General features: G+C 39.5%; 2 protein-coding genes across 18 annotated transcripts in view; one reads left to right on the top strand and one right to left on the bottom strand.

Annotated features, from left to right (window-relative positions):
- TRIP12 (thyroid hormone receptor interactor 12) overlaps nt 1-19737 on the bottom strand; it is a 154090-nt gene extending 134353 nt beyond the window's left edge. For 7 of the 17 annotated variants that reach the window (XM_014785370.2, XM_004427656.3, XM_014785375.2 and 4 more), the window contains exon 1: nt 18445-18710. The gene's annotated coding sequence lies outside the window, so the exon portion shown is untranslated. Of the gene's footprint in view, nt 1-18121; nt 18228-18444; nt 18713-19447; nt 19491-19718 lie in introns of those variants that run through there. The other 10 variants (XM_014785367.2, XM_014785373.2, XM_087424729.1 and 7 more) reach the window with 5 other exon arrangements.
- Nucleotides 19035-27545, top strand: part of FBXO36 (F-box protein 36) — an 88189-nt gene continuing 79678 nt past the window's right edge. The window contains exon 1 of the mRNA XM_004427660.3: nt 19035-19173. Coding sequence (XP_004427717.1) covers nt 19078-19173 — 96 coding nt within the window. The 5' untranslated portion in view covers nt 19035-19077. The remainder of the gene's footprint in view (nt 19174-27545) is intronic.

Raw genomic sequence — 27545 nt, 5'->3', positions numbered from 1 at the left:
AAGGCAGCTGATTGGGAATGGGATGCAAAAGCGGCATTCCACGAGAAACAGCTTCAGAAAGGCCTAGGGGCACGAATGAATGAATTGAACAGGAAATAGCTAGAGAAGGGTCTGAGAGGAAAGCCTGAAAACATCTTAACAATTGAAATCACAAAAAGACACCCCAAATACATAATTCACACCAAACTCTTCCAACCAAATTGCACACCAAATATAATAATGCCCAAAGTACTAATAGGTCTTTGAAAATAAAACATTCCATATAAACTTCTAAATAATAAGAAAATAGGGGCCGGCCCCGTGGCTTAGCAGTTGGGTGTGCACGCTCCGCTGCTGGCGGCCCAGGTTCGGATCCCGGGCGCGCACCGACGCACGGCTTCTCCGGCCATGCTGAGGCCACGTCCCACATGCAGCAACTAGAAGGATGTGCAGCTATGACATACAACTATCTACTGGGGCTTTGGGGGGGAAAATAAATAAATAAATAAAATCTAAATAAATTAATTAATAAGAAAATAGAAATTTGTAAGAGCCAATCACAAATTTAATTTTTACCTGTTAGTAGGACTTCTACAACCCTGGAATATCAAAAAGAACTGGTAAATTGCTCCCTGACAAGTAGAACCACTGGTTCTGAAGTGAATTTGGCATCTTCCAAGAACAGTTTCCTATCCAGCCTTCTTTAAGTGACACTGTCACAGCCAACAAATAAGCATTTTTCTAATTAACAGGATGTTTAAATCCAAATAACAATAATTTAAGCAGAAAAAGTCAAAATTCCCAAAAGGGATGAGCCCTCCTAGGAAGAGAAATCCAATTAACAGGCATGCAGTTTCCATTTGCAGCTCCATACTACACAATGGGCAAGATTTTTTTTTGGATTGGTGAGATATTAACTAATAGGAAGACAGCACATCACAACGGAACTGCCAATTCTAAAACTTAACCTAAAAATTTGTAGAATCCAACGTGTACAGGGTTTCTTTTTGGAGCAATGAAAATGTTCTGAAATTAGATAGATAGTGGTGATGGTTGCACAACTGTGAATATATTAAACACACTGTACACTTTAAATGGGTGAACTGTAGGTATATGAATTACATCTCAATAACGCTGTTAAAAAAATTCTATTTTGCTCTGAAAATGTTTCCTGCCTTCCAAAGTACTGTATGAAAGGAAAACCTTGAATCTGTTGCTTTTAAACCTTCCAGTACGCTAACAAATAAAATGTAATATGCCAGACTCCTCTCCAACAGGTACTGAGAGGTAAGATAAACAACTGACCCTCTGAAGACAATCATCATCTGTTAAGAATGAAGACTCCTAAGTATAAGGGAGCGCGTTTTCTAATGCAGTTACTACATCTCACTGATAATCTGATTTCCTCACTCCTTCTACTACATCTTCCTAGTCTCTACACTAGAGCAACGCCAGCTTCTCCACTTCACAGTCCTTACACTGGTTAGAAAAATCAATAGCTTTTTCTTGATTCCCAACACTGCCATTAAATATAGAAATAAAATGAAAACCAGAAGTAATTACATAGAAACTAACAAACATTTTACTGTTATATTTCACAAGACCTAATGTTGGATGAATTTAAGCATTATGACTTTTTCTAAAGCTAATAAAAAACAATTAAATCCAACATGGATACTACTTATCTGTTCCAAAAGTTCTTCTAAGACTCACAAAGCCCTGTGATCCAAAAGGAAGTACTAGTTTACCTTTTAACAAAACCTCAAGACTGAGGTGTAGATAGTTATGTGGACCAGATAAAATGTATTCTATCAACAGATGTTTGTGTTCCAACTGTGCAAAAGGCACTCACGCGAAGTCAGAAACACTACTTTCAGAAAACTTTAAAATGAAATGTGGTTAACCACCAAGTTAAAACAAAAAATCAAATTAATGATAGAAACCAATTCTTTCAGCATTTTCATTAATCAGGTTTGCTGCATTTTAAATCAACCTACTTTAAAAAGGAAAGCAAAGAATGCCCGTTGAAGGGAAAGCAGAGTGCCCTGCAAGGGGGAAAGGCAGCAACGGAGGGGTTATAGTCGGGGGAGGCAAAAGGTTAGCTCCAGAGAGATTTAATGTCCTTAGACTACAGTTCTTTACCGAGAGTAACTTTCTTTTTATTCATTCTATATAAAATTTTAAAATTCTCTCTGCTCCTGGTTTACAAACTATTTGAGATATACCCACAGTTCTAAAAACGCAAGATGGGGAACCACATGAACACAAGTCATTTTCTAACCTGTCCACTAAGGAAAAAAAATCTCATTTGTATAGCACTTCAGAGCAGTGACTTTACATGAATTTTCCCACTTTTAAGCCTTTACCTCAGTTGTACCTATTTTGCAGGGGGAATGAGGGGACACCCAGGCCCAGTCTTATTAGCTGGTATATGAGAGTGCCAGGTTTTATTCAGCTACTCATTTACTTAACAAATATTTATTGATTAACCTACTTCACAGTTTTAGGCACTGGGACAAAAGAGGTAAATAAGAGAGTCTTCTCTACCCTTGCAGAACTTCCATTCTACTGGGGGAGACAAACAGCAAATAATATTCAATAGCACTGTGATGAAAACCAATCAGGAGAGAGAATAAAGGAGGGGGAGATTACAGTCAGGAGAAGGTAAAAGACAGAGTTCCCCACCCAAATTCCATCTACCCCACCTCTCTTCCCTACTAGAAGAATCCTGCCTTATAGGGGGTACAAATCCCTTCACCTCCCAGGAAGTAGGCTACTCCCCTGGCCCTAGGGGATGAGTCATGACTGGGCTAAAGCCAGCATTTTTCTGAAACTGCAAGATTAGAGCCTTGAAATCAATTTAGATCAGGGGTTCATAATCAGGAGTTCATGAACTTGGATTGAAAAAAAATAATTTCACTAACCTCTAATTGAAACTTAACATTTCCTTCTACTATGAATTAGGCAACAAACCGCAACATTATCAGCCATACTTCTGACTTTGCACCAAGAGAAATCACAGATATTATCATATCACATTACAATTGTTGCTGATACCTCAAAATATCATTTACACTCTTCACTACTTTAAACAGCTGTCAGATCATGTTATTGCAAGTGCTAAAAAAGAAACATACTACTATACTACAACAAACTAGTTAAACAGTTTGAGAGCTAGGTTTTAACATTCTGACATACTTGGGTTTTTGACGTATGCATTTATTTTGAGTTTTAAAAATATTATTTTGAGGAGTCCACAGCTTCAGACTGCTAAAGCGTCCACACCACAAAAAAGGTTAAGAATCCCCGGGCTTAAAAGGTCATAACCAGAAGTTTTAAACAAAATAGAGAATAGAAAATAGCAGCATGCAAAATGATTAACTATTGTTTGTGAAATTTATTTCAGTTACATATATATATCTACACATACACTGGTGATGCAAACTAGGGCATTTCTTTTGATGGATTGCAGATCAAAAGAATTTAAAAGCCAGCGGTCTAAACCTATCTTTGTACAAAAATACCATTACTCTTTTATTTTATTTTTGCCAGAGGTATGACCTAGTTTTCCCCAACAAGAGGTATGGTCAAGTATGCTAGGTATCCTTTAGGAATACTTTTGCTTTCTGGATTAAAAAAGACCCCATTGTCTCCTCCTTCCTGCCTTGAATGTGATGGACATCATGACTCCAAGCCACGACAGTTATCTGGTGTCTAAGAGAACCACTTGCTAAGAATGGGTGAGCAGAAACACAGAGCCTGGTCCTCGATGGAACCATTGTGCAGCTGAACCACGATGTATGAAGAAAAATAAACCCTGATCTGTTTAAGGCCATTAGTCAAGTTTTCTATTACTTGCAGGTGAAACATTCCTATCAGACAAAGGAATTATCATGGATTGGGTGACCACGGAAAGCCTCTTTGAGGGGAAACCTCTGAGCCAAGACCTCATGCATAAGAACACAGCCATGTAAGATCTAGAAGAGCATTCTGGTTAGCAAGAAGAGCCAATAAAAGGTGCAAGAAGTCAGAGATGACGTCAAAGAGGTGGGCAAGAGCCAGACCACACACAGGACCTCATAAGTCACAAGGAGCCTTCTGACTCTTCCCACGGACTGCCACAAGCTCGCACACATCCCTCACATACATACAAGAACATTTCCCAAGTTAACATAAAAGATAAGGGAGGGAGACACCTCATTTAAAAACTTGGCTTTAGATACAAAGCTGCTCCTCAAAGCACTATGAATAATAGTTTTTTAAAAATCTAACACAGGATTAGAAGGTTAGATAAATTATGGGTAAGTAAATATAAAGCAAACATTAATACAGAACTAACGAAATAAGAAAATGTTCATCATACGATAGCAGGAGGAAAAACATAATATGGACCCATTTTTATTAAAACAAAAGCTAGAATACAAAAATGTGTATAGTGGTTATATCAGGTAGTGAGATTATGGACGGTTCTTAATTTTCTCGTATACTTTTCTTTATTCAAATTTTAATATCACTCTGTACTTTATAATCACAAATATATCCCTCAAAAATTATGAATTTTTCAAAGTTGCTCACTAAATATAATGTGGTGCTCTGGGTGAGATCCCGGAACAGCAAGACATTAGGTAAAAACTAAGGAAATCCAAATAAAGTATACGCAGTAATAATGTATCAATATTGGGTCATTAGTTGAGTCAAATATATCATATTAATGCAAGATCTTAACAAAAGGGAAACTGGGTGAGGAGTATAGGTAACTATCTTTGCAACTTTTCTGTAAATCTGAAACTATTCTAGAATAAACCAAGTTTACTTAAAAAATGTTTAAGTCCTCTCACCTAAGACGCTTCAAGCAGGCAAGGACAGATAGTAGGAGTCATTACTAAGGAATGGCAAGCAAAGGGAAAAAGGACATTCCGGAAGAGAGAAGATGTGACATGTTGAAACTTAAAGGCAAAAGGTTTTGCACAATATGTCTGCCTAGTATACAACAGGCCCTCACTTGCTGTAGAATAAGGCCCTTACTTATTTTACTATTTTCAGAAATAACAGGTTTAAAGTACCTATTTAAAAAGGCCTTATTGCCAGCAAGAGAAAGACAAACAGCGCATGATTTCACTCATGTGTGGAAGATAAACCAACACACGGACAGATAGAACTGTTTGGTGGTTACCAGGGCCTAGGGGGTTGGGGGGTGGGCACAAGGGGTGGAGGGACTCACTTATATGATGACTGATAAACAATAATGTATAACAAAAATTTCACAATAAAAAATAAAAAAGCCTTATTGATCCCCTCAACTAAGGAGAAAAGTGCTGAGAACTAATACACTTTTTAAATACCTTTGAGCTACCAGAATTATCACTCTCTTAAACCGAAGTGACGCAAGCCTTCACTCTGAACTTACCTTCTTACTTAACTACACAATTCTAACAAGTAGTTTTGCAACTAACACATGAAAAGCTGGAGGGAGTAGGGTGTGGCACACATAGTGCCTAAACAAATCCAAGCCCACCAACTAGTAAGGGGGACGAGGAGGGGTACTCACTGTCCGAAGCAAATCAGTTCCTTAAAAAGCAGGCCATTTATAAGTGTCCAACTGCCAATGAAGGCTCAGTATAATAATGTTCGCTAATGATAGCCAACAGTCAGGAGCAAGGCATTACAGTGCATTCACAACACTCTGAAAAGTCAGCAAGCGTATAACCACTGGTAAAGAGCCACATGAAAAAATGTTCACTGTACTGACCTTTTCTCAGTAGATTTCACCGCAACTATTTCTTTAAAAAAAAAAGTTTTCATTGATTAAAACAGTTTTAAAAGAGAAAACTTATCCTCTAACAAAAAAAAAAAAAAAAAAAAACAAAAAAAACAAAAAACACTTGACCTTGAAACTGGGTAAAGGGAATATGGGATATTCCTTATAATACTTTTACACCATTTTTATAAGTCTGAAATTATATCAAAAAGACATCACAAAACCTTAAGCCATATCACACATCTAACACTGACCTTACTCATTTGAAACCATTATTAGTAGTCAAGAAGACTATAATTAACAATGATAAAACCTTTGAACCTGAATCAAATGTAGAAACTGCCCCCCAAAAAACTTTTCAGAACACTAAATGTTAGTCCAGGTCATCGATATTTTTCCTTTCAATCTTTAAAGTTTCATTTTAACTGTCAGTTAAATTTACTCAACACCTAAATTATAACACCTTAAAAATAATAAATTCACACACTGTCGACTGTAATTTTATACATTTATATCAACTGTGAAAACAAGTCATCATTTAAAAGAACTATTAGAATAAAAGCTACTATTAAACTCCTTCTAGGAGCCAATATCCTAACTGTAATATAGCAACTACCATTTGATCACTTAACTGCGAACCAGGCACTGTGCTAAGACTTCACTCTCTCATTAAAAACTCAAAGGAATCCTGTAAAGTATGTATTTTCTATAATTTACACATTAAGTAACTTACCCAAGGTCAAACAACTAAGAACTAGAACCCAGCTCCATCTTGCTGCAGAGTCCACCAATATCCTCAAATGATCTCCTTTCCATCCTTGAACTCTACCACTCAGGTAATTCCAAGTTGGTATCAGGGAAATCCATCTTCTCAAACCTATCTTTTTAGATAGGCTATCAATATAAGAAAGCAAAATAAAAATGCTTCCCCTCAAAAAGAATGGTTACCAACAATAATAGCTAACACGTTGAACACTTATACCAGGCATTGTTCTACAAGTTTTACATATTAACTAATTTAATCCTCACAACAAACCTAAAATATAGGTACTATTATTATTCCCATTTTGCAGATGGGGAAACTGAAGCCAAAATAAAGTGACTTACCCAAGGTCACACAGCTAAGAGTGTTAAAGCTAAGATTTAAGTTGAATCCCAGTCTTTGCTCTTAGCCACTTAGACTAAGCTCCTTTTATCACTTAGACATTATCACATTATCTTTAAAACATTTAGATAGCATTTCAAATTCCTGCAAACAAAATCAAGGTAGCAAGTAACATTCTAGAGCAGAGGCTGGCAAATTACCACCCGCAGGCCAAATCTGGCCCACTATTTCATTTTGTAAATAAAGTCTTATTAGAACACAGTCAATTACTCTGCTTTCACCCCAAACAGCAGAGTAATTACAACAGAGGTTGCATGACCTGCCAAGACAAAAATATTTACTATCTGGCACCTTGCAAAAAAAAAAAAGTTTGCTGACCCCTGTTCTGGAAGATGATATTGTGTAAACTCTTCTCTGAACTATTCAACATACATTTTCTCCGCATCACTATAAATAAAAATAGCAAATACCATTTAACAAGTATATACTATTTATGCATGATCCTAACAGTAACCTAGTTATACCCAAGTAAACTAAGCCTCAGAGAGTTTAAATGACTTGCCCAAGATCACATAGCTAGACTATGGAAGATCTTGTCTAAACAGAGTGTCTGGCTTCAAAGCTCATATTCTTTCTATATGACATTGCCTTCAAAATATATAAATGTGTATAGCCATGGAAAAGCAAAATTTTCTATGAAAACTGACTAAAGTTACATGATAAAAATGCCAACTTGAAGGAGAAATAAAATGTTAATGTAAATGCATGCACAGATATTAATTGGGTCATACTTTCATCTTATTTTCCACAATATTTATATTTTTCCTATTATTTCAACTGGGGTTATGAATAACCCTGGGATACTCCTAAGAAGCATAGGAAGCATATGGAAGAATACGGTACACCCTCCTTAGGTGAAGATATGGGGCAAAGAACTCATTAAAGTAAACACAGAAAATAAAATAAACCCAGAATGTAGAATATATTTATTCAGTACAGTTAACTCTCCTCTGCTAGTGAAAAATTATATCCTCTTCAGACAGAGACTCTCATCCACCCTCATTACACTCCTTTGTCTAGAATGTCCAACTCTCTTCAGTTTACCCACTCAGCTATCCACCTCCACCTCACCCCCGCCCCCTGGAGACTCAGTACCACGGAGAAAAGGGAAGGTGTCAGCAAAGGTTAGTTGCTGCTGCTATTACTATTATTCATGAAGCCTTTTCTTATTATTCTTATCTCATTAATCTCCCACACCCACTGGATTGATCTAGATCACTATTAGACTACATCATACATATTTACAGTGAAAGCCACATCAGAAAAGTAACAAGGATTTGAATTTGGAATTCAGTATGGGCAAGTACACATGGATGCAGATAATACAACTATTCTGAGAAATATCTTGGTAATATTTTTACCATTTTCTCTATTCCAAACAGCTAGTCACCTGATGAGGCATCTGAGTAATGTTTTGGAATCCAGTTTAAGAGTTGTTTTTTTTTAATGGTTAATTTTGTCCCAAAGTTTACCATCCCCCAATGAGACTTTAAACTGAAGGCCAAGGACCACATCTTATATATCTCCATAATCTCAAATCTTGACCTAGGACTTGAAATAAGAAGTTTTCAAAAATATTTATAATAATACATACCATTTGCTTACTATTTATATATACTAATTCCATCTCCACTGCTAACTTCAGACTAACTTCACTGAGAGCAGAGATGTCTGCGATGATTGTTTTTCTAGGTTTGAGAGAATAGCTAATGCAATTCAAGCAAGACCTCAGAGAGAAATGCAGCAGCTGCTGAAACCAAGATAATTTCTTCCCTTGTACCATGATTCTACTACTAGCCCCTAAAACAGAAGTAATCTCAGAAATTTTTAGAACCATTGTTTTATTAAGTCCTTGATTTTACATTCCTTAAAAGAACTATAGGTTAAGCCATTCCTAACTTTACAACTCTCTTAAGTAATACGGAAACTTCTCAAATCCTTTACTGTCACATTAAAAATTGAAACAAACGCAGCAGGCATCCTGAACAAGTTCTAAGTTTTTCTACATATAGTAAACTCTCCAGAGTTAATTGTGCAATTACGAATCATCTTTATTTTCTTTTTTCGTAACAAGAAACAAAGCGTTAATACGCTGAATATAAGTAAACACGAGTGAAGCAGAAGGTCCATCCAACAGAAGAGAAAGAAATGCTGCTATTCCAGCAAACATTAAGTTTACTGATTCCTTAGCCAACTCAGGGAGAAACTGAGTATCATTTAAAACAGGTGCTACCACAAAGATCCCAAATGACGGCTCTAGTATCTCCTCACTAATTCCTCTCAGTAGTACTTAGTTTGTGTAATGAGAAGACACCTGGAAAAAAATGGCATGGCCTAATATACAGGCAGCTGAAAAGTAATACTAGATGGTCAGAAGAGGCAGAAGCAGATTGTCTTACAGTGAGTGCCTCACCAAGGGCTGAAATTCCCCAAGTCTTACCTCATAGCAGCAACTGGGAGGGCAAAACTTTTCAAAAGGCAGGGCAAAGAGCAGAGTAAAAAAGGAGATGAACTCTGCAATTAACAGTCTAGTTTTCTGAGACAAGTATTTTGAAGTCAAAATGTGAAAATCAACACCAAAGTTCCTAATGACAGTTGAGAAATAACTAGCCAACAGATCTGATCACCAAGTTAGCCACTGAATCTTCTCAAAAATGCCATCTACTGGGAAAAGGGCACAAATGCTTTTAGATCTGGGATGGAGGGATAGAGATCAGGTCTAATTTCCTCTTGAGACTAGGTGGGCGAAGAAATGGAAATATACACCGCATAGAGGAAAAAAATAGGAAGCTGCATGACTGTCTTGCAGAAAAATAAGCACTCTTGCCTGCCGCAGCAGTAAAATACACAGACTTCACAAATGTTTTTATTCTAAAGTCCACAAAACCCCACAAATTTTGGACAATACAGCCTTAACAGGTACTATTTTAAGTCATACACCTGCACTAACAGCCAGCATCTCTGCTATCTCCACATAAGAATCAAACTAACTCAAAATGCAGTTAGCAGTCTACAATATGCTAGAAACAAAAGCAGCTAAACAAAGCTCAATATTACTGCTACCAGATCCCTGAATAAATTATTATCCTCTTCAACTTTACTTTCCCTTCAGCCACCATCTAACCTCATTTCCCATTTTTGATATCTTGTTGTATGTACTTTTACGAAAGTAAAAGGGATAACAGTCTACCACATCAACCAGAGTGCTAGGCAAATATTTTATTAAAATATTTAACTTGATTAAACTGGGTAATATTAATTTGCACTTTTTAAAAGTATGTAATACTTAAACCATAACCTGCTTTTGTTTTAAACATCATTTTTTTACTGTATTAGACGCTAGGCAAAAGTTTCTCCTATAAATAAGACTGACAAATTACTGAGTGAATAACTCACAAAAAATCATGTATTAATTCTCAAACAGTACTCTGAATTAAAAAAATCTCTAAATAAACAATAGTTGAATGTATTAAGCCAAAATGACTGCCAGCTTCCACTAAAGGAAGAATTCTGTGACTGAACAGGGGAGCAGTGGGAGTCATTTAGACACTTAACCAGCTCCTGTTCACTGAACAAAACTATTTTAATTATTAGGTAGGGAAACTGAAAAAGAAGTTTTACCTCACTGCTTCTATAGCCCCAAAACTTAGCACAAAAACCCTTATATGCAGTCCTGGAAAGGGAAACAATTCCATAAAAAGATAAACAAGATCTAAAAGTATTTCCATTTTTCTTTTCAGTTCATTGACAAATTAAATATTTTTGTACACTTTTTTCATGTTGTCACTGCCTACTCAGGGATCAATAATAAATTCAAAATGTCCATTTCTTAAATCTAATTTCTTATTCTCCCATTTAAGAACCTCAATAATCTCAGCCCACATTTCCTGTTATTTCATAAATGTGTACCCTCTACTCCAGAGGGCCAGTTTACCTCACCACAATTTCACCTTTAAGCTCGCCATTCTTCCATAGCTATCCAAACAATGAGGGCCAGCTCCAGCCCCTCCTCTCCCCATGAAGTCTTCCTCAGTAACTTCAACCCAGGACTGAATCTCTCTCTCAACTTCTGAGTATCCACTGTATAAAACTCACCTTCGTAATTAATAACAAATATGCAGGGCCGGCCCCGTGGCTTAGTGGTTAAGTGCGTGCGCTCCGCTGCTGGCGGCCCGGGTTCGGATCCCGGGTGCGCACCGAGGCACCACTCCTCCAGCCATGCTGAGGCCGTGTCCCACATACAGCAACTAGAAGAATGTGCAGCTATGACAGACAACTATGTACTGGGGCTTTGGGGGAAAAATAAATAAATAAAATCTTTAAAAAAAAAAAAAAAAAAAAAAACAAATATGCACAATGTTATATGTTGTGTTCTACTGTCATAGTTTGAACTCATCTGCAATAGAGTACACTTCAAGATTAGAGCTCTCATTTAATAAATCTCTTCTTTCTCCTCAACATTCTCCAAGAGGGAAGACCTTGTAGGGAACCAGAAATGCACAAGCATTAGTTGCTGATAAAATATTTGTATAATGAAGGTGCTTCCAACAATTTATTCAGTAAAGCCAAAAATCATGCCCTAATTTATGTTTCTTAATTTAGATTCTCATATCAGGTTTTCTAAATGCAGAAACCTACATTTAGAATATCTACAGAATACTTCTCTATGCTAAATACTATACTACATATAGTTACCAAGTAAGTTTGACAAGATAAGTGATTATCAACCAAATGAAACATAACAGTACTCAGAGGACAAGAACTACATCTTAAGTTCCTTCCGCATTTCTCCCAGCGCAATCCTGGTGCACAGTAAGCACTTGATAAATACGTACTGATATGTAAACTTTCATCTACTAATATACGTAATCCCCAAATGCTAAACCTGGGGTAACCAAGTTACTAAAATAGTCTAGTGCCTTCACAATCCCTTAAGTAGCTGATTTTAATGAGCCTAATTCTGAAAAATCTATATTCTAGGATCCTACACTCAGCTACCAAACCCTGAAAAACTAAAATAAGCAAGTTGACAGTAAACTATGGCAAATGATGCTAATATTATTTCACAATATAGTTTCTTAATGTGTCACCAAAAGGAACTCTACCACTGTCAGCTACCATGTACAATGCGTTATGTCAGGAGCCGTGTGCCAGCCACTGTAGGGATAGAAGAATGAGACCTCTACCCCAAGAAGCCAAAGATCTAGTAAAGAAGATGTAAACAACTAATTAAGACAGACTGTGAAAGCCAAAACTGAAACAAAATGTTGCCAAAGAAAGGAGAAGGGGAGAAGAGAAGGAAGAGTCGAAATCTCACAGGAGCTACTGGAAGAGTTAAGTGTATATGTAGCTACAAGAGATGTAAGATGAAGTAAAATGAAGGAGGGGTATCAACCCAGGTAGACAAAACAATCAAAGCCAGGACAAGAATGCTGCAAGTTCCTGGGCGTGTTCAGAGAGGAACAAGCAGCTTAATCTGATTACATGCAGCCACGGGTGCAAAGCAGGATTACAAAATACTGGGGCCATAGCAGAAGTTAGAGCATTTTCATATATTTGCTATTTACAGAGCAACTACAAGCACCTGGTTTTGGAGAATTTAAAAAGAGCAGGGGGGTGGGGGGCCTCCATATGATCTCCATGAACCTGCTCTCTAAGGACACAAAGCAGCTTAAATTACAACTCAACAGTGAATTTCAGATGCGCCACCTGCAAAAACTCACTTTGGATTTCCAGGGCATCACACGTGTTTACCAGTATAAGGACTTCAAACTGAATTAATCTGACATTAAGAAGACAGTGCAGGGCCGGCTCCGTAGCTTGGCGGTTAAGTGTGCGCGCTCTGATGCTGGCGGCCCGGGTTCGGATCCCGGGCACGCCCCAAGGCACCACTTCTCCGTCCAACGCGAGGCCGAGTCCCACGTACAGCAACTAGAGGGATGTGAACCTATGACATGCAGCTATCTACTGGGGCTTTGGGGGGAAAAAAAATGAATAAATAAAATCTTTAAAAAAAAAAAAAAAAAAAAAAAGACAGTGCAAGCCACATTTATTTCTTCAGAATGCTGCCCACAGGTAGAATGAGTAGGAGTTCTGAAGTCAGGGTAGAACTCATTGGTTATGACAGCCAACAAGTTGATTAAAATACACATCGAAATGCTCTAACTTCAGGTCTTGAAGGCTTGTTGATAAGACAGTTCAGCTTATAAATAGCCTTCAAAATCCATATGTGGGTAATAATACTATATTTACAGAAATAAACACATCCTTTCTAAAAAGAAACAGAAAAAACTAAAATGATGTATCAAACTCAATTCTGTACTAAACATATATGCACATTGTAGCAAAACATACTTAGGTCCTCAATGTACCATTTAAATGATCAACTACTATATGCAAATAATGGACGATTAAAGAATAAGAAATGGCTTGCCCTAATTTTTTTAATATGCACGATTTAAAGTAACTTGCAGTCTCTAAAATATATACCAACAGATTAAAAAAACTCCCCAAATCATTTTAGCATTAACAATGACCCAAATGTTTATTAAAACAAATAAAATAGGACATTAAGACCCATTACAAAATATTTTCACTTACAGTATTTTATTCTTATAAGACTTATTCCTTCAATTAACATTTAAAGAATCCCTATGATGGGCCAAGCATTGTGTTAAATACCAAGGATAAAAAGGGGGAAGACTGACGTCAAGGAATTCATAATTGACTAAGGAATACCATTGTATACTCGAATATTTTCAAGTAGGATACCTACATATATATTAGAAGTATGTTCTAGGTAGGAGGGTGTTAACAAATGAGGCAATGGTCAATACTGCAATGAACCAACGGAGGAAGGACCCTGTGTTCCAGCCCATCTTTGTAGCCTATTCTCCTAAATACAGTGTCTAGCATACAAAAGACAATTAACTCTAGGTTAGGTGGCACTAACCACATTTTTCAGATTAGGCACTTGAAACTCACTTGAAAGGTTAAATCATTTGCCCAAGGTCACAAAGAAAGAAAAGGCATCAGGACTGGATAGACAGAAAAGAAACTGGCAAGACAGAAAAGGGAATCAGGACTAGAACTCAAGTCCTTTACCTTCAAATCAGATACTCGCTTGAACAGCAATGTTCACTTATGAAAGAGCACAGAGTAGCAGGCAGCTTTTTCAATTCTATGCCACTACAAAGACTTTTTAAATCAAGCACAACCACAAAACTATTACCAACAGCTTCTGCAAACTAAAGACAAAACAGGTAAGTCTGAATAACGGACAAGTTCCTTTTTCTTCTGGACGATCCAATAAAATGAAACTACAAGAATCACAACCAAAATCTAAAAGGCCTCAGAGAAAAACTATTGAACAGACTTATTTCAGTCTAGGAAACAACTTCTTTTGCCAACTTCGCAGTAAGTTAGGATATTAGATTTAATTAGAGAACTGCATTTTTAAAAATCCAGGACATTAGCCAAACTCAATTTTACTTAAAAATCAAGAGACTGGACAGCATCAATATATTTACCTACTTACCACAAATAACAGCAAACACCCACTACGTACAGAGTAACCTAGCAGACCAGGTAGAAGACGTAAAGAACAAGTGCTAGGGGTTTCTGCCTTCAAGAAATTTGCAACATAGCTGTTGGAACTATACCCAGGCACTAAAAGAAAATACACAAATGTAAAGCTAACATTACATGTTAAGAACTACAAGCATCAATTATACTTATCTACAAATTATACTTATAGAATAATATCCACTGAATTCTCACTCTTGCATCCAGCACCCTATCCAGGCACTCGGATGGCACATTAGCCAGGGAGCTGTGAAGAGGCAGTGATCACTAAACCAAACAGCATCCTGAACAATCTGCTGGGGCTAAGAACCTTTCCAAGCAGGAAGACTGGTTTATACATTGAGCAAGCCCAGGCTAACATTACTGGTTTGGAGCGGGAAGGAAAACAGGTATTATTTTCAATCGAGTTTAGGAGTGCGCCTTCATGCAAAACACACTGATATTAGAAAATCCTTGCCCTCAGGAAGCCTATAATCCAGCTGAGGAAACAAAAGCAACACATGTCAACAAATTTAGTACTAAAACCCCAAAATGAAGCATATAAAGATAATCAAGAAATAGAAAAGATCATAGGGTAGAAGTTTTTGAGGAAGTGATAGGAAGGGGTGAGTTGAAGTGAACCTTAAATGAGGAAAAAGTCCAGGTCAGGCTGGCAGGAGAAAGAACTTGAGCGAAGATGAAAAGCAACAAGCAGGTTGCTTTTTCAACCCGAGTCCTTCAAATTACTTCTGCAAACAGGGAAAAATAAAGGGGCAATTGGTATCACATTTGCTCAAAAAGATCCCCACCCATCCACTTGAAAGAATTAAAAACAAAAAACTCCCTAGATTCTATAAACAGATCAAGATTCAGAAATGTGGTTCCTTAACTGTAGTCTCTGATACTAGAAAATCAATTTCACACCAGAACAGGAACAAATTTTGTCAATAACAAAAGCACCAAGAAATTTGTCTGAGGTTTCTCTAAACAGGACTAACAAATTTATTCAGTAGGATGTATAGTGAAAAAGCATCTAGCATGCTAATGCAAAAAACAATTTTATTTTAACAGATAAAAACTGGGCCAAGTTCCACTACCAACTTAGCAGCCATTTCACATTATAAACTACTATAACTTCATATCTTCAACCTACCTTACATCAACGCCCACCCCCCATCACCACCACCGCTGAGAAGCTGTATCTTTTTTCAATGACTTCAAAATAGCTAACATAATTTTCTAAAACTAATGATAATATCTTACACTTATTTAGCAGTTTGTAGTTCTTCATAGCCATGACAGCCACTGGGTCTCACAACCACGGTGAGGTAAAATAGGGATTACCCACCCCATTTTACAGATAAAAATAACTGGAGACCAGATAGGTTAAGTGAATAGCTCAAGGTCACACAGCTACTAACTGACAGTGTGTGAATTCCCAGGCCAGTGCGCATCTCTTTGCTAGATGATGATGTCCTTACAACAGGATCATAAAACCTATCCAGGTAAGGTAAATCCAGTAATCTTGAAAGTTAGAAAGGAAAAGTCAACATTACTCTGAATTTACTTTGCTGGTGAAAGCATTGATTTTACCCTGCCCTAGCAGGCCCTTTATTTTTTAAAATATAATTATTTTAGTTTAGTACCTTCTGAAACTCTTACTGCCAGTGTTCTAAAACTTTGAGAAAGTAAAGGAAAAACTAAAACAAAAAGCCTGTCCATAGACACAAACTAAATAGTAAATGTCAGCTGAGCAGACTTAAATACCAAACTCCTGAAAAACTGGGGAGCAAATGGAAACAATGATAATCTTAATTACAGTTCTTCAATTCTTATGGATATTGGCACATTCATAGAAAGGCAGATGTGGACAAAGCCCACAAACCCCAACCATGTTAATGTGCTCTCTTTAAGCCTAAAATAAATGAAATAAAAACTCCCCAAGCTCACAGAGATGATATAAAAGCCACACTAATTCAATGTTTCTGGGACTGAACCTGGAGCAAGGAGTTTCAAAAGAAAGAATTAGAAATTGTGTTTACTCTCAAATTCCCACTTAATATTCATCTCTTTGCATGCTGTAAATATGAAAATAAGCCTCAAAAAAACCCTCTGTAATTTACTGTCTCTAAACCTCTGCTAATTCTACTCCTCAACCCTAACTGCTTCCCTCCCCCTGGGTGTAAATGCGACACACACAGGCCTCATATATAGGCCTCTTGCCTTTTTCTCCAACAACTAGGACCTTTGTTCGGAGCGTCGGTTTTTCACCCCACTCAATAGCTCTTTCAACTTTCCACCCCGTATTTGTTTTGTTTTGTTTTTAGAGAGGAGATTCTGAGCCTCGACTTGCCAGGTCTTTAAAAAATGAAATGCCAAAAATATCTACGGAGACTGGAGAGGAATAGAAAGTTAAACATACCACTAAAGGGCCTACAGAACATAGTCAAGCCTGGGGATCGGGTGATTTGGCAGCCCGGGCAAGACCGGGGAAGGCCGACTAGGAAGGGAGACAGCAGGGGAGCAGTTACACGTCCACTGGGAACAGATTCACTGCGCTATCAAACGAACCCCCCACCCCCACTCCCCCACGAACGTTTACACACTGACACATTCCCTCCCCCAATTCACTAACGAAGCAACTCAACTATACCCCCTGCCAGACCCGATCCTTAAGCTAAACCTGCCCCAGACGAGGTAAACCGGTATTATCAAAAACAAACAAATCTTTCTTAAGGGTGCAGGAACTGCCCCTTCCGTTCTCTCCTCACCACACAAGGGTAATCAATTCCCTCCCGTCCCCCGGCAGGAGTTCAAATGGGTAAGTTATTTGCCCCCCGATATGCAGGTGGTTTTGAATTTTTATTAATTTTTCCCTCTAGCAAATGCAGGATTTCTCTTATTCTGTGGAAGAACGAGGAGGAGGGCAGGATGTGGGATTTTACTTGGTTATTAGAACTCCCCCAACTTGTTTCTGAACTAGAAAGCCACTCACTCTGGAGAAGGATGGAGGAGAGAGGGTGAACTGAATGGACACACGTTATAATGTTTTATGTAATCCACATATAAATAAATCAATCGCCTGACTCGCTTTGAATGCTAATACGATGGGAGTGACAATTGGTCCACTTCCCTCTCCCAAGTCCTAGACCCCTTCCCCCCCAGTTTCCATTCTGATCTATTTAGAAGGATGCTCTGCTCCTCTCAGCCAAGTTTCTCGGCCGCTTTCATGCCCCCCCCGCATGCCCATCTCGTTGTCATCCTCCCTCAGCCTCAACTTCCCACGGCCCAAACACTGCCCGGCGCAGACCCCTGCTCCGGCCTCGCCCGCCCTCAACCGCCCCCTTGGCAGGAAACCCCTTACTGCGGTCTAAAGTCACTCCGGCCTCTCCCTCCTCTGACCCTCGCTTCCCACAACTGTTGTCACTCGAGCTGCTCCCTAGTTTCCATTTCCGGGCCGTCCCCGGCCCTGGAGCCTCCTCTCTCCCGGTTTCCGGGCCCCCCATCCCATTTCCGGGGAACCCTTGCCGTCTTCACAACCCCCACCTGCACTTCCGGCCCCCCACTTTCTCTCTTCCTAGACGCCCTCCAAGCTCCAGAGCCCACTTCCGGCCCCCCCGACCCCCGCCGGGCTCCCCAAGACCCGCACGCCTTACCCCGGTTCCGTGAAGGGCCCTCCTCATTGCGGGGGGCCACAGGGGGGAACCCAGCGACCCCCGTTCCCGTCCGGCCCCCGTCCCTCCGGCTGCGGTCTCCCTCGAGCGCCTCGCCCGTCAACCCCCGGCCCGGTCCTTCCGCGGCCCCGCCGCCACCGCCGGGAGCAGGCCGAGCGGGGGCTGAATCGCGGCGATGACACAACCGGGCTTCCTGGGACTTTCTGTTCCAGCTCCTCCCCCCCCCCCCGCTACACCCCCAACCCCTCAGCACAGCCCCCTCCTCCCAGGCCTGGCCCCGCCGCTCGGAGCTGCGCCCCAATTACCTAGTTGGGCCCCAAAGTCTCCGGTCCGGACTCGGTGGCGCGGCAGTAACTTCCACTCGCTCCCCCCACCCCCCCCGGCGGCGGCGGCGGCGGCTCTTCGGGTCCCTTCAATTATCAGCTGAGCCGCAGCACCGCGCCCGGCGTGCGCCTCCGCCCGCGCTGCCTCCCTCCCTGCCCGTTCCAACACCCTCCGGGAACTACTTTGCCCCTCGGCCCCGGCTGACGGGCTCGTCCGCGGGACAGGCCCTGCTGCCTATTCGCGGCCCATCACATCGCCCTTCCCTCCCCCACGGCCCGGCTCGACTCCCCCAGCTGCCTGCGATCTCCTCCCGATCCCTTCGAGGGACCAGGAAGGGGAATGTGAGCTTCGCTTGGTATCCCTCCGCCGGGGTCACCCCCTCCCCTCTGTGGCAGCAGGAACTAATTCCCCTTCAGGTCACCGGGAACCTGAAGGTAGAAATTTCACGGATCAGGGTTCCCTGTGACCCTTGGAAGAAGGAACGATCACCCCACGTTAGAAACCGCCTGCCAGCCCAAAAGCAGGGTTCGATTTAAACTAGGGCTTTGGCCCCATGACCCCAACCAAGCCCCGCCCCTTCCTGGTTGTCTTAGCGACGGCGGTGGCGTCCCAAGATGGCGTCGTGGCTGCCGGAGACTCTCTTCGAAATTGTAGGACAAGGCCCGGCGCCGAGCAAAGACTATTACCAGTTATTGGTCACCCGGTCCCAGGCAAGTGCGAGCCGCGGTTTACCCTCTCTACCAACTCCCTGCCCGCGCCGGTGGAGCCTAGAACGGGAGCCGCGCTCGGCTGAGAGCGGCTGGGCCCGCCGGAAGCGCCCGGCCCCAGCTCCAAGCCGGGAGATTTCCCTCGTCACCTCGGCCTCCTCGGCCGGCCCGGCGGCCCGCGTGTCCCTTCCCAACCCCAGCGCGGCCCGTCTCCGGCGAGCCTTCTCGGCTTCCCCACAGCGCCGCCCGCTCCCTTCCTGCCACCCGGGCTTCCTACCCGCAGAGTTCCCTCCGCGCGAAGAGAAAAACAGGCGTCCCCGGCTCGCGTGCAGCCTCACCTCAGCGTGAGAAGGAGGGAAAGAAAGACTCAGCCAAGTGTCCCAAGGAGGAGCCGGCAGGGGAGGGAAGAAAGGGACGATCTCTTTTCCAGGGTAGGACTTAATCATGGGGTATTTTAAACATCTCATTGTGGTCTTTCCGTGTACCACGGCCACACCAAAACTTCCTTATTTCTAGTAGGGATTGATCGTGGAGAGCTTTTCCCTTACCTTGTCGGAGCCCCGTCTATCCCATTGAAAGTGTGCGGGGGGTGGTACAAAAATGTTTCAGCTGCTCTGCGCATCAGCCCCACCCATAATGACATCTGCTCCACAACAATAAGACCGAGGATTATGTTATCGCTGGAGTAAAGTAACCATCGGCCTATTTTTATGACTACCTTCGCTATTGAAGGTGGGCTGTTGGATGATTTATTGCGCCCGTGAAATGATCAAGTTGAACTGGGCCTCTACTCGGAACGCGTCTCGCCTGTCTCTGAGATATTCATGCACCTTGTTCTTTAATGAATGGTATTCCTATAAAATGAAATTTAGAACTTTGTACATATTTGTTTTGGTGTAGATATTGAATATTTCATAAGTTTTTCCATGAAATAAAATAGGCAGAGAATAATTTTTTATAGCTTCAAAAGCATCTTTTAAAATAGAAGTATTTATTTTATTTTTTAATTCTAAGATTTATAAATATTACAAGTGTAATATCAATATTACAAGCGTGGCAGGTTGTCAAAAAAAACACTTGTTTTAGGAATTTTTACAGATTTTTTTTTATAATTTTATTTATTTATTTTTTTCCCCCAAAGCCCCAGTAGATAGTTGTATGTCATAGCTGTACATCCTTCCAGTTGCTGTAAGTTGGACTCAGCCTCAGCTTGGCCGGAGAAGCGGTGTGTCCGTGAGCACCCGGGATCCAAACCCAGGCCGCCAGCAGCGGAGGGAGCGCACTCAACCGCTAAGCCACAGGGCCGGCGCGAAATTTTTACAGATTTAATTGGAATTTCTTAAATGCTGAAATTTACTTTTTTGTACATTTTTTACCATTGACAAGTTTCCATTCACTTTAAAATGTATGATCCTAACAGTTCTTCCATTTCTAATTGAAAGCAATAATATCTTACCATATCCCTACCTCATTTTCTATTTTCATCTGCCTCAAGTAAGCTAGAATGTTCTAATTTTTACTTTACAACCTTTTTGATAATTTGTCTTTAAAAATTTTTTTGAGCATTTCTTTTTCTTGAGGGTCTGGTATTCCAAGTGTACTATGCTCTAATGTTGTAAGCCTCAACAAATTGAATACTTGTTTACCTTTTTATTTTAGTAAATTATCCATAGGAGTGCTCCTGATATTAGTTTTCCCCAAGAGTGCTTCTGTTATTGATGTTCTTCAGACTTTGCTCTCTAGTCTAACTTGGGCACCGGCCTTCCTGTAGTTACTCTGTTGTATGAAGTCTTCCCCCGACTCCCCACCAAGTATTCTTAAATTTTTCTTTTTTTTAAAACAGATCAAAAACTCCTTTATTCTGTCAGGCTCTATTCTTTCTGTCAACTGCTCATATATAAAATCCTTTTCAAGATCTGCTCCATTTTCTTTTTTAAGCAGACTGAATATATCCACTACAGTTCTACCAGTGAGAGTTAATTTCAAATCTGATTAATTCACTCTCTTTTTAAAGTAAAATTTGCTGTAAAAAATAGTAAGCCAAAAAAAACAGTCTTTTCAGTCAAGCGTCTTGAGAATATGCTATTTTCTAACCACAAGATAATTTTTCTAAGTCTGAACACAGGAAACCAAACATCCAGTAAGAGGTGGTCTGACATAAATAAGTACTAAAAGACTAGAATTAAATCATGTTTTATAAAATGGACCTTTTTCTGGAGTGACTTTCTAAAATTGATTCTTGTATGTTTTTTTCTTTCTTTCTGCCTTTATTCCCCAAAATATTGTATATTATCCAAAATATGCCCCAGATTTAGATGGATCCTTTTTTCATTCTGATTTCCTTTTTAATTCTTTTTCACTCCTTTTATTTTTATTAGCTTTAAATCCAAATAACTGCACATTTGACATGGATTTGAAGGCAGATGTCTGTCTCATTAAGGTCATACCACCATTGGCATACTCCAGAAAATAAATGTACACAAATATTTGCTTTGCCTTCTTGCTTATACAGCAACATTAAAAATATATTTTTATGATTATACAGGCATTCCCACTTAACAACTTGATGCCATGATTTTTTTTTTTTTTTTCAAATAAGGGACTTACAGAATATAGCTTGGGGTCAATGTAGTTTAATTCTGAAATCTGATCTTTATAATGATGATTCGAAGGCTTAGAAAAATCAGTGCACTGCCTTCTCAATCAAAGATTTACCCAATTATTCTCACTCCAGTTTTAGTAACATATATTGGATTCTAATTCTTTGAAAACTAGTAGATTCATAGTAAGTTAGGGCTGGAAAGAATCTTGAAATTATTTAGGCCAGGGATATTTCACATTTAGCTTCTAGGAAAGTCTTAAGTTGGGCTCCTGAATGAAGATCCTTTCCTTAATTTTAATCAGCACCTTGGCATTTACTTTGGGGATGCAAAACTAATAAGAAGATTCCTACCTTCAAAGAATTTGACATTCATTCAACAAATATGTATGAAACGCCTGTATGCTGGGTGCCATTCTAGATGCTGGAGAAACATCAGTGAACCAAAGTCCCTTGTCTCATGGAGCATAGAATCTAGTAGGGGGAACATAGTTAGTGATTTGATTTATATAAACACTTAAATGGTTTAACTTTTGTATCTTTTTTTTTTAAGTCCAAAGGAAGTTCATTGCCAAGTTAATGAATAGCACAGACACTTTAAAATCTGAATCTAGAGAAAGCAAAAATCACTTTAGACTAAGAGGGTCAGGACGGTACTATTATCAGTATTTTTCTCTTGAAATTCTATCTTCTTTGTCCCTTTGAAATAGAAGTGTTGCTTAAGATGGTCAGAACTAATGACTTAGGTTTAATGTCACAAATACTGGAAAACTGCTAGAAGCAGTAACCATATGCTAAGTAGATGAGAATTGGCAGACGTGGCCTCTTACAGCTGATAACACAGGTGGTTGTCCCAAGAGCACCAACATCTTATAGTCACTCCTGGAGATGAAAGAAGGAAGAAAAATTGGGTAATAGATTAGTCTTATTTTATCTATCTTAATCCTCAAAACTCCAAAAAGATACCTGAAGCTAATGTCACCTGAAAAAAAAGAAAATCCAAACGCTTACTCCCCAAAAATGGCAAATATTTTTGACATGCTTTACAGTTCTTGTAGCACTGACAAACTGAAAACACTGAAAAAGGTCGCATGCCAGCTGTGACAGGAAACTGTCATCTCAATGACTTCTGAAAAAGGAATCAGAGAAAACTAGACTTGGTGGCTGTTCTTTGAGAAACTTTGCAACGAAGAATTGTGCCAATGCTGTTTCAAACTACAGACCAATTTTAAAGACTTAAAATTTAAGTATTGTCTAATAAAGATGTTAATACATGCACCTTTTGACCCAGCAAATCCATTTCTAGGATTTTATCCAAAAATGCTTTCCACATGTGTGCTAGGATATGTGAGCAAGAGTGTTCACCAAAGTAAAATGATTGTAAAAACATCTTTCCATTAGTGGAAATTTGCTTAAACTGTGAATCATTCATACCATAGAATACTATGCAACCTTTTAAAAACAATGTGATGGATCTGTTACTTATTTGGTAGACCAAATAAAAACTTAAGCAAGAAAAGCAAGTTGCTGGGTTAAACATAGTATGATTCCATTTTAAAAGACAACCACCGCAACAGTTTTATTTTGTTTTAAATAAATGTTAGTGACATTTAAATAAATGTTAGAGGAAAAAGCTGGAAGGATTTGCTCCTACGGCTGGAGTTATGCATTACTTTCACTTTCTGAATTACATATTTCTGAAAGATCTGGATTTTACTACAATGAGCATTTATTTTTATAATCAGAGAAAAGCAATAAAGATTTAAAATGAAAACGTAAATGGATAACTCTTACTCAGACATCGCCCTGCTCTGTGCATCAGCTTCTGCCCGTTTCTCCAGCGCCACCTTCAAGCCACCTCCCACATTAGATGATGGGCAGCGTTAATACCTGTGTCACCAAAGATTCTACTGATTTTGCTGGGTAGGGGAGAGAATAATTCTAATTCAACAAATTTAGAGAGGGTGCAAATGGCTTAATGGTTACTTCGGAAATTCTAAGGAGATTTTAAGTGTCTAGAAACTCCTTACGTTTTTGCTTTTGTTTTTAACGTAGGTAATAATTACTTTTGAGAAACTAAAGGATTGCCCTCTCTTGCCTTGTTAGGCATGAGATAGTACTGATGAGCTAAAACAGAGACATGGAGAGTGAAATGAGGCGAAGGTGATCCACTGAATAGGCTTATTTGCCCACCAGTAAAGCTTAAAGAACAGAATTTCTCAAGTTAATTGACATCATATTAAATAGACACCCGATTGCACATTTTGGGAGCTGGGTGGGGTGCAGTCAACTTGATATGGTGATGGTATTTTCCCAGGGGACCCAGGAACCCCTAAATCATGCTCTGCTCTAGCCCTGCGCCCCATGTAAGATCCCCAAGAGTCACATACATGGAGAAGGTAAAGCAGAGGACAGTAAACGTACTTCTCCCTTTTGCTTCTGGATACTCTTTCCTTGTCCCTAAGGGAACCTGTCCCGCTGATGGAAATGAATATTTCTGCAGACTTCAGAGCTATGTTGCCCATTCTGCCCAGTGGCCACCAGCCACAGCCAAAATGTTTCCAGCAGAAAGAACTGCTGCTGCTCCTTTTAAAGTCAAAAGTCAGTGGAATATTTGTGTTCATTTATTTTCCTCTTCCCTGTCGTTTACACCTTGACTTACCTCATCTTTTTCGGCTGTCCCTCTATCTGTCTCCCAGAGTTCCTTGTTTTTCCCTCTGCCCTTAAAAGATAGGCTTTTCCCTTCTTCACATCTTGGAGCCTTTAGCCCAACCCTGCTCAGGGCCCTCATCAAGGAGTGTTGGTTTTCCCTCCTGCTCTGACAGCAGCACCTGCAGTCAACATACCCTTCCCTGCCCCACAGGTTCGGCCAGGTGTTTATGCCGACTGCCTTCTAGTCCTCATAGCTGACACACTTCAGAGAGATGATGTCGAACCTGTGACACTCCAGGATGTGCCCCATTAGAGTTGTGAAATCACCCGTAATCAGAAAATCAAATTCCTTTTAATTTCTTAAAGTGGTATGTGGCACTTTTGGGAGGAGAGAGAGAAAATAATATAAATAAGGTGATAAAACTCTTAAAAATCACAATATTTAGTGCTTTACCATATTATAACCCAGTCCTCAAGTGGCTCCTAGATCCTCTTTCAAAATTACATGACAACTTGACATAGCTTGGGTATCATCTTTTCCCAGGTAAATTGTTCTATTCAGCACCTGTGAGCGCCTAGTCACTCTGGGCAGTTAATTTGGGCTCACCCTCCATTGATACAGATTTGCCTCCCAATTATATGGGGCAGTAGAGCACTTAATTGGGAGTCACTGAGTCGTGGATCCTTTTATTCCTCCTGCTAGTCTGCAAGCTCTTGACCTAGGGCAAGGCACTTAATTTGTCTGGGCCCCAGTTGCCTCATCAGCATAATAAGGTTACCAGTCCAAGAGAACGCTAAGGTTTATTCCATCTCTAAAATGCTATTTCACATGAAAGTAGTGTTTTACTTGGACAAAGCACTGGATTATTATTATTATAATTTTTTTTTTTTAGAAAAATTGAGTTTGCATCAAAGATTCTGTATTAGAAACTGTATGACCTGGCCTAAGTCTTCACTTGCCTGAAGTTACATTTGTTCATCAGTAACATGAACAGTTCAACCCTTGGCTGCTTCAGATAGGGTGAGAACCAAATGTATATAAATAGCACTCTAGGCCATTGTTTCTCAAAGAGAGGTTTCGTGATCAGATAAGATTGGAAAATCCTGAGTTAAACACAACTCTTTATATTTACTTCTCTTCTCCGGAATTTCTCAGAGCTTTTATTTTTTATTTTATTTTATTTTTTTTTAAGATTTTATTTATTCATTTTTTTCCCCCCAAAGCCCCAGTAGATAGTTGTATGTCATAGGTTCACATCCTTCTAGTTGCTGTACGTGGGACTCGCTCTCGCGTTGGACGGAGAAGTGGTGCCTCGGGGCGCGCCCGGGATCCGAACCCTGGCCGCCAGCATCAGAGCGCGCGCACTTAACCGCTAAGCCACGGAGCCGGCCCTCTCAGAGCTTTTAAAATCCTACTAGGTATCTGAATCTCCAAGAGGAGACTGCGGCATGGAGCTTTTCTTATAGGCTTGTGACTACAGACCCCTTTTTCTGTGCACATTTCAGGAACTGAGGTTCTGTGGAATGCTCTTTGGAAAACACCCAGCAGTATGCCTGGTGCATAGCAGCAAATTCTGAAGAAACGTTTGTGAAGTATTTATATTGCATTGTTTTCTTCCAATACCAAATCAGTCAAACTTCACCTTTTCCATTGCAAATGATTGTAGTAACTCTTTACTCACCTCACGACTATTTTATTTTATTTTATTTTATTTTTTATTTTTACAATCAGTTTATGTTTCCACAAAAATACCTATTGGTGTTTTGATTGGGATTGCAATGAATGTATAGATTCATTTGTGGTGAATTTACATCTTTACAATATCAAGTTTCCAATCCACAAATATAGGATATCCTTCCTTTCAGAATTTGTAAGGTATTCTTTAATTTTGCTCAGTGATTTCTGATACTGTAGAAATCTTGCATACATTTTATTGGATTTCTAGGTATTTGACTTCTTTATTCTATTGTAAGTTATATTGCTTCTTAAAATTGTATTTTCTATTTATTTGTAGCCAGTCATAAAAACACAATTGATTTTGGCTTCTAATAAATTTCTTTTATCTAGTGATCTTGCTAAGTCACTTACTAATCTAATAATTTATAGTTCTTTTAGATTTTCTGATATATTCATGTCGTCTGTGAATAATGACATATTTCTTCCTTTCTAGTTCTTATGTCTTTTTGCTTGCCTTATTGCATTGGCTAAGACTTTCACTGAACTGTTGAAGAGAAGTAATGACACCAGACATTCTTATCTTCTTTCTGGGCTTATGGGGAAGGCTTTCAATATTTCGCCATAAAGTATGATGTTTGCTATACTTTTTTTCAAATCAGATTAAAGAATCTTTCGTTTTATATCAAGTTTGCTGCAAGTTTTTGTTTTGAATGGATAGTGAATTTTATTTTTAAAAAGCAAACAAAAAAAATCTTTTAACTATGTACTGGAGATATTGCAGATTCGGTTCCAGACCACCACAATAAAGCGATATCACAATAAAGCGAGTCACACGAATTTTTAGGCTTCCCAGTGCATATAAAAGTTGTGTTTATACTTTAGTCTATTAAATATGTAATAGCATTCTGTCTAAAAAAACAATGTACATACCTTAATTAAAGAATAATTTATTGGGACTGGCCCAGTGGTGTAGTGGTTGGGTGCATGTGCCCTGCTTCAGCGGCCCAGGGTTCGCAGGTTTGAATCCCTGGCATGGACCGACACACCACTCATCAAGCCATGATGTGGCGGCATTCCACATACAAAAAATAGAGGATGGATGGACATGTTTGTTAGCTCAGGACCAGTCTTCCTCAGCAAAAAGAGGAAGATTGGCAGCAGACGTTAGCTTAGGGCCAATCTTCCTCACCAAAAAAAAAAAAATTATTGCTGAAAAATGCTAACCATCATCTGAGCCTTCAGCGAGTTATAATCTTTTTGCTGATGGAGGATCTTGCCCTCCATGCAATATCTGCAAAGCTCAATAAAGTGAAGTGCAATAAAACAAGTTGTGCCTATACTAAAATTTTAGTTTACTGTTTTTCTCTGAATGATTCTTCAGATCATTATAAACTGTGTACTTCCTGGGTCCAGGACCACCACACTCACCATTCCTTAAATAACACT

The sequence above is a fragment of the Ceratotherium simum genome, chromosome 37 (assembly GCF_057802395.1).
Source record: "Ceratotherium simum simum isolate JZ-2026a chromosome 37, ASM5780239v1, whole genome shotgun sequence".
In the NCBI taxonomy this organism is placed as follows: domain Eukaryota; kingdom Metazoa; phylum Chordata; class Mammalia; order Perissodactyla; family Rhinocerotidae; genus Ceratotherium; species Ceratotherium simum.
The sequence above is the reverse complement of the archived record's forward strand: the minus strand, read 5'-3'. Positions and strand labels throughout refer to the sequence as shown.